General features: G+C 42.1%; 1 protein-coding gene across 2 annotated transcripts in view; it reads right to left on the reverse strand.

Annotated features, from left to right (window-relative positions):
* Positions 1-2,362: 2,362 nt before the first annotated feature.
* The window catches only part of LOC134358091 (coagulation factor XIII A chain-like), a 228,584-nt gene continuing 213,175 nt past the window's right edge, over positions 2,363-17,771 (reverse strand). For both annotated transcript variants that reach the window (XM_063070040.1, XM_063070041.1), the window contains exons 12-15: positions 15,552-15,833; positions 9,766-9,926; positions 4,724-4,860; positions 2,363-3,523 (exon numbers count right to left, since the gene is read on the reverse strand). In XM_063070040.1, coding sequence (XP_062926110.1) covers positions 3,385-3,523; positions 4,724-4,860; positions 9,766-9,926; positions 15,552-15,833 — 719 coding nt within the window. In that variant the 3' untranslated portion in view covers positions 2,363-3,384. The remainder of the gene's footprint in view (positions 3,524-4,723; positions 4,861-9,765; positions 9,927-15,551; positions 15,834-17,771) is intronic.

Raw genomic sequence — 17,771 nt, forward strand, 5'->3', positions numbered from 1 at the left:
TCAATTACAAGAGGAAGAAACCAGAGATCCATGAGTCAATTCCCATTAGGGGATCAGAGGTGAAGAGTAACTTGATGTTATCATATCAGAGGATCTGTCTTGGGACGAGCACATAAATGTCATCACAAGGAAGGCACAACAGTGCCTCTATGTCTTCGAAGGTTGTGCAGATTTGGCATATTGACAAACCTCTATAGATGCACACCGGACAGTATTTTGACTGGTTCCGTCATGGCCTGGTATGGAAAAACCAATGCCCAAGAACAGACAGCCTACAAAAACTGGTGGACACAGCCCATCATCACAGGCAAAGCCTCCCCTCCATTGAGTCGTCTACAAGGAGTGCTGCCACAAGAACACAGTATCCATCATCAAAGAACCCACCATCTAAGACATGCTTTCTACTCACTGCTGCTTTTGAGAAGGAGGTAAAGCAGCCTATGGTCCTACACCACCAACTTCAGGAGCAGTTATTCAACCATCAGGCTCCTTAACTGCGCCCGCTCCCAACACCGAGCTGATTCCACAACCTAAGGACTCTAAAAAAATATGTTCTCAGTATTACTTTTATTTATCTATCTCTCTATCTATTCATATATCTATTTATTTATTTGCTGTTTGTCTTCTTTTGCACGTTGGTTGTTTGTTGGTCTTCATAGCTTTTCATTGATTCTACTGTATTTCTGTGTCTGCACAGAATGCCTGCAGATCAATAGTACATATAAGGTGGGTCAGATGGGTTCCTTCTTTGTAGTAGGTTTGCTGATTGTACAAATAAGCCTATGGGAATCGGGTATCCTGTCCTATTTGGTCAACTGCACTTTATATAGGATATACAAGCCCTGAAAACACAAACACTCCTGCACAAATAAGGATGCCCTGTTTCTGCCTCCTCTTGCCCCACCAAACTGGTATCTTCATAGCTTGACTCTATCTTTTCTCCCTTTGTCCAGTCCCTTCTCTCTTACATCCAGGGCACTACTTTTGCCTCCTCCATTTTGGCAACTTCAGATTCCTTGGCCCCAGCTACCAGATCTTCACCATGAATATCCAATTTTGATGCACCTCCATTACCCCATCAAGGAGGTCTTATGGAAAATTCCACTTCTTTCTGGAATGAAGACCAGTCCCCTTCTACTGCCACTCTCACTGGTCTGACACAACTTGTTCTTACCCTCACAACTTTTCTTTGACTCCTCCCACTTTCTCCAAAGCATCTGGAGTCATTTGTGTTTGCAGCCAGTGGATGCCTTGAAGAGTTCCAGAGATCAGAGAGAATAATCTTGTATTGTTCTTCTCAGAGCTGAGAAGATTGAAAGGGGATTTGATAGCAGCCCGTGATATCATAAAACAAGATATAAACAATGTAAAGTTCAGCAGCAGATCCAAAGGGAACACGAGCAAGAACCAGTTCACCACAACATTTCTATGATCTGGAATTCACTGCTTAAAGAGGCCGCTGAAGCTAATTCAATCCTATCTATTAAAAGAGAGTTAAGTAAAGGTTCAAATGTGCCTACAGGAACAGAATGAACGAGGCTGCTCTTACAAAAAACCTGGACAAGAATTATGGTCCAAAGGGCCTCCTGCTGTTTCCCAGTGGACTCCAGTTCTCTGGATCTACTCTTCCCCACGTCTTCAATCATTTTTCTAGCCAGATATCTCCTAGTGTTCTGGAACTGCTGATTCTAGATCTTGTGATGCTCTCAGCATCTCAAGAGGTGATGTATGGTTCAATTCTCCTGATGTTTGCTTTGTGGTGGCCACATGCTTTCATGAAAAAATTGCTATGTCCCTAGTCTCAGTCAGATGTGGCCTTTGTAACCACGTGTGTCCTTGCAGCCAGGCGTGGCCCTTGTATATAGGTGAAGCCTTTCTATTTAGATTTGTATGCAGGTGTAAGCTTGTAAACTGGTATGCCTCTTGTAACCAGGAGATTAGTTCACCTTGGTGGCACGGGTAAGTTGGGTCTGCGTTCACGCTGTGTAACGCATGGAATCTAACTGGAAGGTATAATGCTGGCTTTTAGGACACAACCTTATGATTCTATTAAAAAGTATTTTATCTTTCTATCTTACTCTTTATTTCTTGTTCTCAGATCATGCAATGACACAGTTTGATGAAGTTGTTCCAGATCTCACAATGAAGCAATACCATGTGCACAAGACTGATCCACAGACAACTCAGCATCTGTTCCCTTTGAGGTTGGAGGACCCAATGCATTGGCACCTACCACATTAGCTCACTGGCAAGAGGTTGAGGCAGTGTCCTATTGGCATTCTGCAAAAACTTTTAACTTCCTGCAGTTAGCACAAGCAAAATCTACACAACTTCATTAAGTTACACAAAGGAGACTTTAAGGCTAGTTTATGTCAAAGTTAGTTTTATTAGCAGCTAGCTCAGAATAACAATTGTGTACATTGAAAGAATAAACGTACTACATTAAGAAGTAGAATTTTCCATAAAACTTCAGCGTTAATATGTACTGTGGTTATGATATTTATTAATGAGATATTTATGAAAAGCATTCTTTTGGCATGAAACCCCACCAGTCTGCAACTTCTGCCAGTCCTTTATATCTTAACATGGACTCCCATCAGATAAGGCTGCTTGCTGTGAATACGTTTGTGTTCATTTGGATAAAACCTTTATAACTAAAGCAAAATAACATGGAAGCTTGAAGTCTGAAATGAACAGGAAAGGCTATAAATGGTCAGCAGGCCTGGCAGGAGAAAGAACCAGAACTAGCATTTCAGATAATAGCCCAACCAGAGGTCTTCAACTCTGCTATTACCTGAATAAGGTGTTTTACATCGCTCAAGGAGCAGATGGGGCTTGGTTTAATGTCTCACCCAGATCACGTCCCTCAGTATTACTCTCGCAACTCCGCCTAGCCCCCACACCTTCTGACTCTGTGACAACCCTACACTCTGAGCCACAGCTGATTCTGAGACAAGGGCATGTAGCAATCCCAAGGGGCAAGGAGACAACCAGGTAATAGTCACGGCCATGAACGTGCATTTTATTTGACCCAAGTTTACTATTATATTTTTCAGTTGCAATGTGACTTAAAGCCAGCTGAAAGAAACAGCAGTGTATTGAAATAAACCTTACTTTGGTTTGTAAATACATCCTAGTATATCACAAAATAGCCACTGCAAAGAGGTGAAAATATAGTGGCACATAGGTGAAAACCAGCAAAGATAAACTCTTCAGTGCTGAATACTATTCCATAGAAAAAATATACTGTGCCATGGCAGTATGTATTAATAAAAAAGCAGAAAATTCCCCTTTACACACTATTCGAAATTTGCTCCTTTTTCCTATTCCCTATACTCGTGTGTCATGGTGAAATTGATTGTCAACCACTCCGTGCTTCTTCGTTTAATGGACATTTAACTGCAGCTCACCGACAACCTGCCTGAGATCAGCGCAGTCGAGACTGGCTATCACCTTCCACTGACCACGTTTCTCCAGTTTAATTGTCTCCTTCGTTACCAGGGTATCATTTCCAGCTAGGGTGCTGCAAATGGAAAGCATAGTTCTCATTCCAAACTAGTTCAGATCTGATAAATATACTCCAGTTAGAGCTATACATATCCCAGCATTTTACCCATATTATTTTAAGTTTAAATATCCTTCTCATTGAAACTAGAATGCATGATGATAAAGCATTTATTAAATTATCTTATTATACAATTACAACTTACATTTATATAATGTATTTTATACATTATTTATACATAATAATATATTTATGCTTGAATAGCACATTGATAAATTATACAATAAAATGTATTTTGTAATTTAAGTAATTTTTATGTCTTTGCACAATACCTAAGCCACAAAACAACAAATTTCACATCAAATGAGTCAATGGTAATAAACCTGATTCTGATTCTGATAATGCCTCTAATTTTGTACAGACCTGGTCTCCCTACATAAGGAAAGGTATACTTATAATGAAGGGAATGCAGAAAACATTCACCAGACTTATTGCTGAGACATTAAAGTCAGAGTGAATGGGCATTCACTTATGTGAGTTTAGAAAAATGTATGGTGATCTCAGCAAAATATGCAAAATGGTTATGTGTGCAGAGTAGATGCAGAAAAGATGTTTCCCCTGGATGGATGATATGCCCAGAATCATTACAACCATTTGGAATGAGGGGTCAGTTCTTCAGGACAGAAATGAGAAAAAGTTTCTACAGACAGAGGATGTCAAACCATTGTATTCCTCCACATATGAGGGCATGTGGAGGCCCAGTCACTGAGTAAATTCAAAATTGAGATTGATGGATTTTTAGATATTAAAGGAATCTGGAGATATGGGATCAGTGCAGGAAGGTGGTAGAAGATCAGGCATGAACTTATGGAATGGATGAACAGACGCAGGGGCTAAATGGTCTGCTCCTGCTCCTGTTTCTTATGTTTGCTGTGTCATATTTGCTTTGGTGCTAGCAAAAGCAGCTGGTTATCATGTTGGGTATTATATTACTGAAGGTGTGACTCTGCCACTGATGGGCTGTAGACAATTGACAGGGAGAGGAACTCGCCTGCAAGCCTACAAGGTGGCTTTGTCTTGGAGAACTCAAGGAAGATGGGAAGGGAAAGCATTAAGAACCAGTTAGTGAGGCTGTATGGTGGAATACCTGAAACTTTATCAACCATATGCTCGAAATGACTGTGGGCATGGAGTCTAGCTCACAGAGATCCTTCTTACCTGAATAACTTTAGCTTGGGTTTGACGTAATCCAGTCCATCAATGCGGAGAACCAAAAGTCCCAGGGGCTTTTGGAAAGGATTTGTAAACTGAATGACTAAAGTCACTTCTCTCCCAAAGGTTACTTCTCCTTCGACCTGTAAGGAGAGACTGTTATTGATGAATGGTCCACACCAACGCTCCCGGCAACAGCTGACAGCAACTGTCCCAAACAAATGGGAACTCATCTTGTTCTGATTTAGTTATTGATAAAGGTGATTATCGGATTAATTGACTAAATGTTAGCCAGGGATAATCAGATCCCATTAATTGTTCTAATACTCTAATTTCTTTGAGTTTCTGTTGCCCGTCACTATTCTGTGCCTTCTGTGGATAAGGACAAAAAATTGCTTAGTTTCTCTGCTGTTTCCTTATTCCTGAACTTTAGTTTCCTTTGCCTTAGTCTGTTAGGGATTCTCTTCAGCTCTTTCTATTCTTTCTATTTTTATCCATTTATAGAAGTTTCTCTGGAAAGAAGCAACCATCACTGAGCAGCCCCACCATCCAGGCCATGCTCTCTTCTCCTTGCTGCCATTGGGAAGGAGGTACAGGAGATTTAGGTCCCACACCACCAGGGTCAGGAACAGTTACTACCCTTCAAGTAACAGCTCCTGAATTAGCGTGGATAACTTCACTCACCTCAACGCTGAGCTGATTTCACAACCCATGGACCCACTTTCAAGGACCCTACAACTCATGTTCTCAGTGTTATTTATTTGCATTTGCATGGTTTGTCTTATTTTGCACATTGGTTATTTGCCAGTCTTTGTGTGTAGTTTTTCATTGATTCTATTGTATTTTTTCTTCTACTGTGAATATCTGCAAGACTATGAATGTCAGGATAGTCTAGGGTGACATATATATACGTTAATACTGAATTTACTTTGAACATTGATTACTTGAATTTGCTTTGCTTATAAATGTCCTGTCCCTTGTTTCCTGAATCCAATTGGCCCTAATGCTCTTTCTAGCCAGATCTTTTCTCAATCAGATTCTTATGATATAATTTGGGCGCCATGGCAACGCAGCAGTTAGTGCAATGCTATTACAGCTCAGGGCATTCCAGAGCTCAGACTTTAATTCCGCCGTCATTCTGTAAGGAGTCTCTATACGTTCTCCTCAAGGAATGCATGGCTTTTCTCCGGCTCCTCTGCTGTCCTCCCACAGTCCCAAGGCATGCTGGATGAGTTCATTGGTCCATAAGACAAAGGAGCAGAAGTTGGCCATTCGGCCCATCGAGTCTGCTCCACCATTTTATCATGAGCTGATCCATTCTCCCATTTAGTCCCTCTCCCCCGCCTTCTCACCATAACCTTTGATGCCCTGGCTACTCAGATACCTATCAATCTCTGCCTTAAATACACAAATTGTCTTGTAAATTGTCCTGTTGATTAGGTTAGGGTTGAGAGGTTGCTGGGGCCATGTGGCTCGAAGGGCCATAAGGGTCTACTCTGCATTGTATCGCTCAATAAATAAATAAATAATATTACTTTTAACTTCCATTGTTAGTTAAGCTGGCTCACTTTTCCTATTAGGCTATTATCCCTTAAGCTACGTACTATCAAATCATAGTCATTCTTTGTTTACTGTCATTAATGTATTTTTTTCCAATTTACTACTGCCTGCACACATCTCACCCCACTCCTTCCTTCTAAACTCATACTGTCATTCTGACCTGGGGCAATTCTAGTCCAAAACTAATGAGTCGAGTATTTCATCTTGCTGATGGAATGACCTTGGAGAGTTCCAATATTGATTCATTTACTGTGGGGTCCCCAGAGGCTAACACAGGTTAAAATGGATTTCACCCAGTGATCAATTCCGACCAGTGATTAGTAGATGCCAATAGCAGATGGTTGAAATGGAAACAAATTCCATCAAAGGACTGAATTTACTCCAGGATTGCAAAAATGTCTTTCTTCATCAATGCGATTTTCTTTCATAGAGTCATTAAGTCATAGAGCACTACAGCACAGAAGCAGGCTCAAGTATTCTGTGCTGGCCTGGTCTTCTGCCTGGTCCCACCTACCTGCATTCTGACCAATGCTCTCCATATCCCTGTCATCAATGTAGCTATCTAAACTTATTTTAAATGTTACAATTGAACCCAACTTTACCACTTCCACTAGCAGTTTATTTCACAGTCACATTGCCCTCTGAGTCGAGATGTTCTCCCTTAGATTTCCCTTCAATTTTTCACCTTTCACCCAAAGCTACCTGTATGAACTCTGGCTGTAGTCTCACCCAAACTGAGGGAAAAAAGCCTGCAAACTTTCACTGTATCAATACCTCTCTTAAACATGGGCATTCCTTAGGTTGTCCCCTCATGTTCTAATGCACCAGGGAATGAAGTCCAAACCTATTCAACCTTTCCTGTAACTCAGACCCTCAAATCCCACCAACACCCTTGGAAATTAGTAAATCTACAACATGTTGTAACATGTTGTAAATCTACAACGTCCTTGTAGATCCTTGGGATCCTCAAATCCCATCAATATCCTTGGAAATTTTCTCTGCACCCTTTCCTGTAGATCGGTGACTAGAACTGCACACAATACTCCAGATATGGCTTCACCAATATGTGTTTCAACTTCAGTAAAACATTGATACTCCTGTATTCAAAGGCCTGATTTATGAAGGTGAATGTGTCAAAGGTCACTTTACAAACCCATCTACCTATGATGGCACTTTCCAGCAATTATGAATTTGTATTCTCAATTCCCTTTGTTCTAATGCACACCTTCCCTACCATTCACTATGTAAGCTGTACTCTGGCGTGTCCTCCCCAAAACCCAACAGCTTGCACTTGCCTGTATAAAAAAACACCTGCCATTTCCCAGCCCATTTTCCTTGCTTGTCAAAATCACTTTGCAAGCTTTGACAGCCTTCCTCACTGTCCACTATGCCCCCAGTCTTGGTGTCATCTGCAAACTTGCTGATTCAGTCTGCCACATTGTTGCCTAAATAAGTAATATCGATGATGAACAACACTGATCCCTGTGGTACACCTCTAGTCACAGACTCCAGTCAGAGAGAGGCAACCATTTACTACCTCTGTCTAGTTTTTCTTGCTAAGCCAGTGTTAAATCCAATTAACTACTTCATCGGGAATGCCAAGCAACCTCACCTTCTGGAATAGCCTTCCATGTGGGACTTTGTCACTGGCCTGCTAAAGTCCATGTAGATAGTGTCCACCACTTTTCCTTCATCAACCTTCTTTGTAACCTCCTCAAATTTCATGACCTGCCATTCAGAAAACCATCTTGATTATCCCTAATCAGGCCCTGTCTATCCAAATACAGTGGATTCCAGTAAACTGGGGAACGTCAGGACCAGTACAGTCTGGCTCAATTAAGCAATTAGCCCAAGTTTCATGGAAATATTTTAAAAATGTATAAAAAGACAAACCACTTAACTGAGTTATAAATTATGTATTTAAATGAAATAAAGAACAAATTAGAACACTGTCAATGCTATTACAGCACTATAAAACTATGTATTAATTCCTAATAGTTATTGACAGTGGAATTCAGGAGTAGGCTGCTGTGTTTGGGGTGTCCGGGGAGGGGTAATACCTCTGGTGAAGGGGCTGATGGTATCCAATCTGGGGTACCTCACTCACTTTTGCTTCCCACTGGACACTTCTTTCTCACCTGTGGCTCCAAGTAGCTGTTTGCATGTGATAGAGGCCACAACTATACACCACCTAGACAGGTGAGCTAACCCTGGTGAGGGTAGCTGATGAGCCTCATACTCAGGTGAAATATGTCTGTCCTGGCATAAGAAGTCAGTTGCAGTGGAAGGAGCGAATAAGGTCAACTCAGCAGTAATGTCCAACAGCCAGGAAGGCAGTTCTGCAACGCATCGTGGAGAGCATGATAAGACACAGAAGCAACCAAGGAAGATCCCAGTTTGTGAAAACTTCTCATACCACTGGATCCAGACTTCCAAGTTTGAGAGAGAGGAATTATTCCAGTGCCACGGCTTTTCCACTTTAAAGACTGTCCCACATAAGTTTCACTTCATCGTTGGATATGATAGACAACCAACACACTGCTGTGTTCTTTTGATTTACTGTAAATGAACAAAATTAGCACAGACACCCAGTGCAGATAATGGACCATGCTCTCGATGATCGCATCCTCCAAATCTTCATTTTCATTGTAACATTCAAGATGATTGTCAATACCTTAAAATTCTTTGTATTTCCTAACTTGATGAGGTAGTGAAATCATTTCATTTTCACTCCTGCCATTTCTGACATCTCCAAGCCTGAATGCTTGAAATCACAGTGAGCAATGCAACTCTAAATTTACTCTAAGCACAGTGCAGTGTCTAACAGCCGCACAAGTTCACACGAATGAAGCAAAAGGAGACCTCTTTCATTAAAGCAGCATAGTGTCCCAAATTAATAAAGGGAATCCTGGTTAGTTTCTTGATTAGTTTTTGTTCTGTAAGAGTTCTCCCAAATAAGAAGTTGTCCCCAATTAACTAATGGACCAATTAATTAGAATCCACTGTGCTTATATAGCCTATCCTTTTGAACACCTTCCAATAATTTACCAATGACTGACATCTGGCCTATAATTCCCCGGCTTATTCTTAAAGCCTTCCTAAAACAATGAAACAACATTAGCTACCTTTCAATCCTTAGCACCTCACATGTGGCTAAGGACATTTTGAATATCTTTATCAATTTTCCCATTTCTGTACTAACGTCCCACAAGGTCCTCCTTGTAAGTCCTGTCTATCAATCTACAGTCTCCTGAATGACTAGAATGGTCTTTAAAGAACTGCAGCACAATGTACTTCTTGTAGCTGTACTCATCAGGAACAATGGAGGACCTCCTGACTTCCCAACATCTCACCTTAATCTCTACTCACAGCCTCCACCTCTGCTCACCAAAACCTCAAGTTCCTACTCTTACAATGGGCCATTCACACAGTGGCCTCTCTGCTTGAGTCTACCAGGAGTGTTAGAATATATTCCAGGTGTGACTTACCGTTATATTTATCTTTGGAATCTGCAGGGTAACAGTCTTCTCAGTGACCAAATTCTGCCCTGTCTCAGCAACACGTCCAGTGACAAGGAACTGCAGAGAGGACTGTTCAACCAGTTTATCCTCATAGTCCTGAGAATGGATTTTTACTGTTGTCCGATGGACTAAAAGAGGTGAGACAGAAAAAGCATGAGGGAAATGGTGTTTTGGAGAGGATCATTGATGTTTAAAAGTCTGGAACCTTCCTCTTTACGACTTTTGGATGGTTTTACACAAAACCCACTCTTTTACGACTTTCCTTTTTTAGCTTATGCTCAGTCTGTAAATTGTAAAATGCAACCCAGGACAAATTACACATAAATCCACAAGAACTACATGCAAACATACTATGCCCCACATATCTGCTCATAATAAAGGTTCTGAACGCACAATTCTATAGCACTGAATTTAATGACCATTATAACTAATTAACGGGGAAGACCTCAATGAGTAAACATGCTGTGGAAGATTTGTTATCCGCTTTCAAAAAAACATCTTAATGGTTAAGATGATTATTGTGGAAAGCAAATTTCTAGAGGAAACGGGATACTTGCTATTTTGGTGTCAACATCCTGCAATAGGACTGAGAGTATATAGGGGAAATAGCCAGTATATCCAGTACTTTTCAGGCTGGTGAGTCTCATGTCAGTAGCAGGGAAACTAATTGAGAGGAATCTTAGCGATAGGATTTACTGTATGTACATTTGGAAAACCATGGCCTAGTTGGGGACAATCAGCATACTGTTGTGCAGGACAATTTGATTAGTTTTACAAGGAGGTGCCCAAAGAGATCAATGATAGTAGAGCAGTGGATGCTGTCTACATGGACTTTAGTAAAGTGTTCATCAAGATCATCCAGAAGATTAAGGTGCATGGAGTAGGGAGAAAGTAAAGTCTGGTGCAGCAGTACTTCAGTGGAAGAAAGGAGATTATAATGGTAAGAGGGAGGAGTTGGACAAAATCAATTGGAAGGAGATGCTGGGAGGGATGACATGAGTTTCTGGGAAAAGTGAGGATAGTGCAGGATAGATGTATTCCAAAAACAAAGAAATACTCAAATGGCAAAATAGTACAACCATGGCTGACAAGGGAAATCAAAGCTAATGTAAAAGCAAATGAAAGGCCATACAACAATGCAAAAATTAGTGGGAAGACAGAGGATTGGGAAGCTTTTAAAAACCTACAGAAAGCAACTAAAAGAATCATTAGGAGGGAAAAGATGAAATATGAAAGCAAGCTAGCAAACAATATCAAAGTTGATAGTAAAAGCTTTTTCAGGTGTGTAAAAAATACAAGAGAAATGAGTGGATTTAGGACTTCTAGAAAACGAGGCTGGAGAAATAATAACAGGGGCCAAAGAGATGTCAGATGAACTAAATTAGTTTTTTGCATCAGTCTTCACTGTAGCAGAGTGCCAGGCGTTGAAGTGTGGGAGGGAAGAGAAGTGAATGCAGTTACTATTACAAGGGAAAAGGTGCTCAGAAAGCTGAAAGACCTAAAGGTACATAAGTCACCCAGACCAGATGAACTGCACCCTGGGGTTCTGAAAGAGGTAGCAGTAGAGACTGTGATGGCATTAGTAATGATCTTTCAAAAATCATTGGACTCTGACATGGTGCCTGAGGACTGAAAAATTGCAAATGTCACTCCGCTCTTTAAGAAAGGAGGAAGGCAGCAGAAAGGAAATTATAGACCAGTTGGCCTGACCTCAGTGGTTGGGAATATATTGGAATCAATTGTTAAGAAAAAGGTTATGGAGTACTTGGTGACACAGGACAAGATAGTACAAAGTCAGCATGGTTTTCTTAAAGGAAAATCTTGCCTGATGAACCTATTGGAATTCCTTGAGGAGATTACAAGAAGGATAGTTAAAGGGGATGCAGTAGGTGTTGTATATTTGGACTTTCAGAAGGCCTTTGACAAGGTGCCACACATGAGGCTGCTAATGAAGTTAAGAGCCCATGGTATTTCAGGATAGTTATCAGCATGGTTAAAACGCTAGCTGATTGGTAGGAGGCAGCGAGTGGGAATAAAAAGATCCTTTTCCGGTTGGCTGCCAGTGACTATTTGTATTCCACAGGCGTCCTATTTGGGACTGCTTCTTTTTATGCTGTATATCAATGGTTTAGATGATGGAATAGATGACATTTTTGCCAAGTTTGTAGATGACAAGAAGATTGGTGGAGGCACAGGTAGTGTTGAGGAAACAGGTAGGCTGCTAAAGGATTTAGACAGGTTAGCAGAATGGGCAAGAGAATGGCAAATGAAATACAATGTTGGAAAAACTTTGGTAGAAAAAAATAAATGTGCAGGCTATTTTCTAAATGGATTTTCTAAAATCTGAGATGCAAAGGGACTTGGGCATGCTTGTGCAGAACAGCCTAAAGGTTAACTTGCAGGTAGAGTTGGTGGTAAGGAAGGCAAATGCCATGTTAGCATTCATTTCAAGAGGTCTAGAATACAATAGGAGGGATGTGATGCTGAGGCTTTATAAGGCACTGGTGAGATCTCACCTTGAGTATTGTGAACAGTTTTAGGCCCCTCATCTTAGAAGAGATGTGCTGGCATTGGAGAGGGTCCAGAGGAGGTTCACAAGAATGATTCCGAGAATAATAGTTATCATACGAGGAACATTTGATAGCTCTGGGTCTGTACTCGCTGGGATTTAGAAGGATGAGGGGGGATCTCACTGAAACCTTTCAAATGTTGAAAAGCCTAAACAGAGTAGATGAGGAAAGGATGTGGGGGAGACTAGGACAAGAGGGCACAGCCTCAGGATAGAGGGACATCCATTTAAAACAGAGATGCAGAGAAATTTCTTTAGCCACAGGGTAGTGAATTTGTGGAATTTATTACCACAGGCAGCTGTGGAGGCCAGGTCATTGGGTGTATTTAAGGCAGAGCTTGATAGGTTTTTGATTGGACATGGCATCCAAGGTAACCGGAAGAGCTGAGGAGAGGAAAAAAGAATCAGCCATGATTGAATGGCAGAGCAGACTTGAAGAGCCAAATGGCCTAATTCTGCACCTGTGTCTTATGGTCTTATGGAATCCACGCCTCTTAATTCATGAGTCCTGTTGAAGGGCCTCAGGCCAAAACGTTGACTGTTTATTCATGTCCATAGATGTTGCCTGACCTGCCGAGTTCCTCCAGCATTGTGCGTGTGTTGCTGTGGATGTCCAGCATCTGCGAACTTTCTCATATCATGGAATCTGTGGTGACTTGGCCATGTGAATGTTATGGAAATGGTTTGTCCATGGAAGACAGAGGGTAGTGTTTGATAGGTCTTATTCCACCTGGATGTCTGTGATGGGGATCCATGTGCTTATAAGGAGCGACTGGGAAGCTGAGTTGGGACCTGACAGAAGTTAATAAAATTATGAGAGGTATAGATAGACACCCCTTATCTTTTTCCGAGGGTCAAAATGTCTAATTCAAGAGGGCATCCATTTAAGGTGAGAGGGGAGAGGTTCAAAGCAGAAGGTGTAGGGCAAGTGTTTGACACAGAGTGATGGGTACCTCGAATACAATGCCAAACGTGGCAGTGGAGGTAGATCCAATAGAACTATTTAAGCAGCTCTTAGGTAACTACATGAATATGCAGAGAATGGAGTGATATGTACCGTATATAGCAGAAGGAATAAGCTGGCATTAGCTGAGCTAGCTCAGCAGAAAGGCCTGCTTCTGTGCTGCCCTTTGTTCTGTAGAGGTGAGAGGGAGGAGTGATCCAGGTGAGGAAGGGTTAGTAGACAGATGGAGCCAGCTGGGAGAGGGGGCTAGAGGTGAAGACAAAAACAAAACTGTTTAACTGCAGGGCTGAGGGGAGACCTGATAGAAATTTATAAAATTATGAGAGACGCGGATGCGGTAGACAGTCAGGGTCATTCTCTCAGTGTAGAAATGTTAAATACTAAACAGCATACATTTAAGGTGGAAGGGGGAAAGTCTGATGATAGATGTGGGGCAAGGACTTTACAGCTGAGATTGGTAGATGCCTGAAATTGGGTTAGTGGTAGCTGAAGGACCTGTTCCTATGCTGTGCTCTTCTGTGTTCTGCGTTCTTTGTTCCATATCACAACTGGGCAAGTGGACAAACGGTGACACCAGCTTGGCCAGTGATCGCCCAGGCACATGCAACCATTTGGCTTGGGCAGGGAGAGGTCTGGGGTGGTGGAGAACAAAGACTGCCAACATCTTATCAACCTCTACCTCCATCCATCACCTCCCAGCCTCTATCATTATTTCCACTCCCCCCTCTTCCATCTGACAATGACCCCTCCTCACTGGCACCACTTGCTCCACACCTTCCTTCCATTTCTGTGTAGCACAGCTATGCCCCCCTATCTTTCAGTTTTCTAGATGAAGGGTCTTGGTATGAAATGGTGATTGTCTACTTCCCTCCACAGGTGCTGTCTGACTTTCTGAGTTCCACCAACATTGTGTGTGAAGCTCCATCTTAGAACCTAACTGATTATCTTCTTACCTACTATGAACTCACCCATTCCAGCAGCACATTTGTTGGGTCATGGGACTATGCCTATTTCTATACCTTAGCCACTAGCAATGCCTGTGAGCACCAGAGGTAACTAGAATACCTTCAGTATTCCTGGGGTCTCCTCCTCTGTGGATGTGGGCAGGCACTTAGAAGAAGATTTCAGTATACCATTGCCTGCTCCATAACCTTTGTAATTCCATAGGTTTCATTGCATTAAAGAACCCTGCCCAACCCTCACACATACCTTCTGCTATCGGTGTAGAGTTTAGTTCTGTCTCCAGTTGTCTAGTTTTCCTTCCAAGCCTCCTATACAATATTTTCAGCCTCTATCTGTCCCTCCACCAAGGGAAACCAAGGTTCTCTCTGTCTAGGTCTCCCATTATTTTATATACTTCCATTAAACCTCCCCTCGGTGTCTTTTGTTTTGAAAAGAATAATCCAGCTCATAACCCTTACCCTCCAGACCTTGTAAAGTCCTCATCTATCCCCCTGTCCCCTCCTGTGGCTATCATACTACCCCTCTGTTAGTGTGACTTAGTGCTCCAGCTTTGTCCTCACCAGGGCTTTATTCAGTTCCAGCATACAAGAAGTAATCAACTGCTACCAACTTCCACCTCGCCCTCAAATTCACTTTGTCCATCTTTGACTCCTCTCTTTTCTTTCTTGAGTCTCTAGAGCATCACAGGAGACAAATTTATCCACTGACATCTAATACAAACCCACTGACTACCACAGCTACCTAAACTACACTTCCTCCTGTCCTGTCATTTATAAGGACACCATTCCTTTTTTCTTAATTCTTCTGTCTCCAGGATATCTGAGATGTCATCCTCCTTCAGACAATGGTGTTCCCTCCCACAGTTATTGATGGAAACCTTGCCTGCATCGTCTTTATTCCCCAGAGGCCAGTTCTCATGAATTTCTCCTAAGAGTGATGCTTTTTCTGTGTTGCTCTAGATTCCAGTATCTGTGTCATCATTTTATTCATTTCCAGGATGCCCTTGCTACTCCTTTACTCTGTGCCTTGATCAACAGAAACAAGTACTCCATAAACTTTTCCACCCAACTTATACATCCAGACATGGACTCCAAGTCATTCCTGTTCCTGTACATTTACCGTGTGTTCATTCTCCTATTCCCAGCTCAAGTTTACTACCTCACAATTCTCCCTACTGAAGTCATATATACTTTCCTGTGATTCCCAGCATGGCTGATGCCCAGCTGATGTAGAAAGAGGCTGGGCTGGTGGTCTTACCCTGATTAGCTTCCACTTCCACTTCAATTGTCTCATCGGTAATCTCGACTTTTGGAACTCCCGTATAGAACACAACGTAGCCAGAGAGTTGGATCATAAGGTCTTGTGCTGAGTTGCTGTTGTTTCTGAACTCCAGGTCAATATCGAAGTCGGTGCCCACTACAATGTTCTTAGCCACTTGCACATCCATCGAGATATCTGTTGGCTGTTCACTTACAACTTGCTCTTTCTTAATTCCAAACTGGATGGCTGTGTTCTGGGACAATCTCTCCTCTTGGCTACCTAGAGATGGGAAGGGAGGATGGGGTGAGAGGAAGAATGGAATAAAGTGAATTCTTTCCATAAGGAATTAGAAGATGCCTAGGTCAATGTTTTTGTTAGCTCTAAGCCTCATGAAGGGAACCATCCAGTTGTACAAAACACTGGTATATTGCATTCAGCTTTGCTTCCTTTGCGAAAGGAATGATGGCATTATGCTGGAAATAGTGCAGAGGAGATTTTCAAGGATGTTGTCTCGACTTGAAGAACCAAGTTATGGAGAAAGTTTGAGCAACTCAGAACCTTTTTCACTGGAGCACAGAAAAAAGAGGAGAGTAGCAGAATGAATCTTATTGAGATGTATAAAATCATCTTACTGTGAGGGGCATAGATATAGTCAATATGAACAGTTTGTTTCAGGACTGAGAAATCAAGAACTAGGTTTAAAGTAAGTGGAGAGAGATGAATTAGAAATTTATGGGGAAAACTTTACTCCTAGAGAGTGATCAAGTATATGGAGCAAGCTGCATGAGGAAGTGGTGAAGGAGCTACAATACTTTAACAATATTTAAAAACTACTTGAACAGGGACATTAATAGACAATAGACAATAGACAATAGGTGCAGAAGTAGACCATTCGGCCCTTCGAGCCTGCACCTCCATTCTGAGATCATGGCTGATCATCTACTATCAATACCCGGTTCCTGCCTTGTCCCCATAACCCTTGATTCCCCTATCCATGATAACTATCTAGCTCCTTCTTGAAAGCATCCAGAGAATTGGCCTCCGCTGCTTCTGACGCAGCGTGTTCCACACCTCCACAGCTCTCTGGGAGAAGAAGTTACTCCTCAACTCTGTCCTAAATGACCTACCCCTTATTCTTAAACCATGCCCTCTGGTACTGGACTCTCCCAGCATCTGGAACATATTTCCTGCCTCTATCTTGTGCAATCCCTTAATAATCTTATACGTCTCAATCAGATCCCCCCTCAATCTCCTTAATTCCAGCGTGTACAAGCCCAGTCTCTCTAACCTCTCTGCGTAAGACAGTCCGGACATCCCAGGAATTAACCTAGTGAACCTACGCTGCACCTCCTCCACAGCCAGGATGTCCTTCCTTAACCCTGGAGACCAAAACTGCACACAATACTCCAGGTATGGTCTCACCAGGGCCCTGTACAAATGCAAAAGGATTTCCGTGCTCTTGTACTCAATTCCCTTTGTAATAAAGGCCAACATTCCATTAACCTTCTTCACTGCCTGCTGCACTTGCTCATTCACCTTCAGAGACTGATGAACAAGTACTCCTAGATCTCTTTGTATTTCTCCCTTAACTAACTCCACACCGTTCAGATAATAATCTGCCTTCCTGTTCTTGCTCCCAAAGTGAATAACCTCACACTTATTCACATTAAACGCCATCTGCCAAGTTTCTGCCCACTCACCCAGCCTATCCAAGTCACCTTGAATTCTCCTAACATCCTCATCACATGTCACATTGCCACCCAGCTTAGTATCATCAGCAAACTTGTTGATGTTATTCACAATGCCCTCCTCTAAATCATTGACGTAAATCATAAACAGCTGTGGTCCCAATACCGAGCCCTGTGGCATCCCACTAGTCACCACCTGCCATTCTGAGAAACACCCATTCACTGCTACCATTTGCTTTCTATCTGCCAACCAGTTTTCTATCCATGTCACTATCCTCCCCCCAATGCCATGAGCTCTGATTTTACCCACCAATCTCCTATGTAGTACCTTATCAAATGCCTTCTGAAAGTCAAGGTACACCTCATCCACTGGATCTCCCGCATCTATCTTCCTGGTTACATCCTCGAAAAACTCCAATAGATTAGTCAAGCATGATTTGCCCTTGGTAAACCCATGCTGGCTCGGCCCAATCCTATCACTGCTTTCTATGTTTCTATGTTTCTCTGTTTTCTCCCTCCCTCCTTTCTT

This window comes from Mobula hypostoma, chromosome 17 (genome assembly GCF_963921235.1).
Source record: "Mobula hypostoma chromosome 17, sMobHyp1.1, whole genome shotgun sequence".
Classification (NCBI taxonomy): domain Eukaryota; kingdom Metazoa; phylum Chordata; class Chondrichthyes; order Myliobatiformes; family Myliobatidae; genus Mobula; species Mobula hypostoma.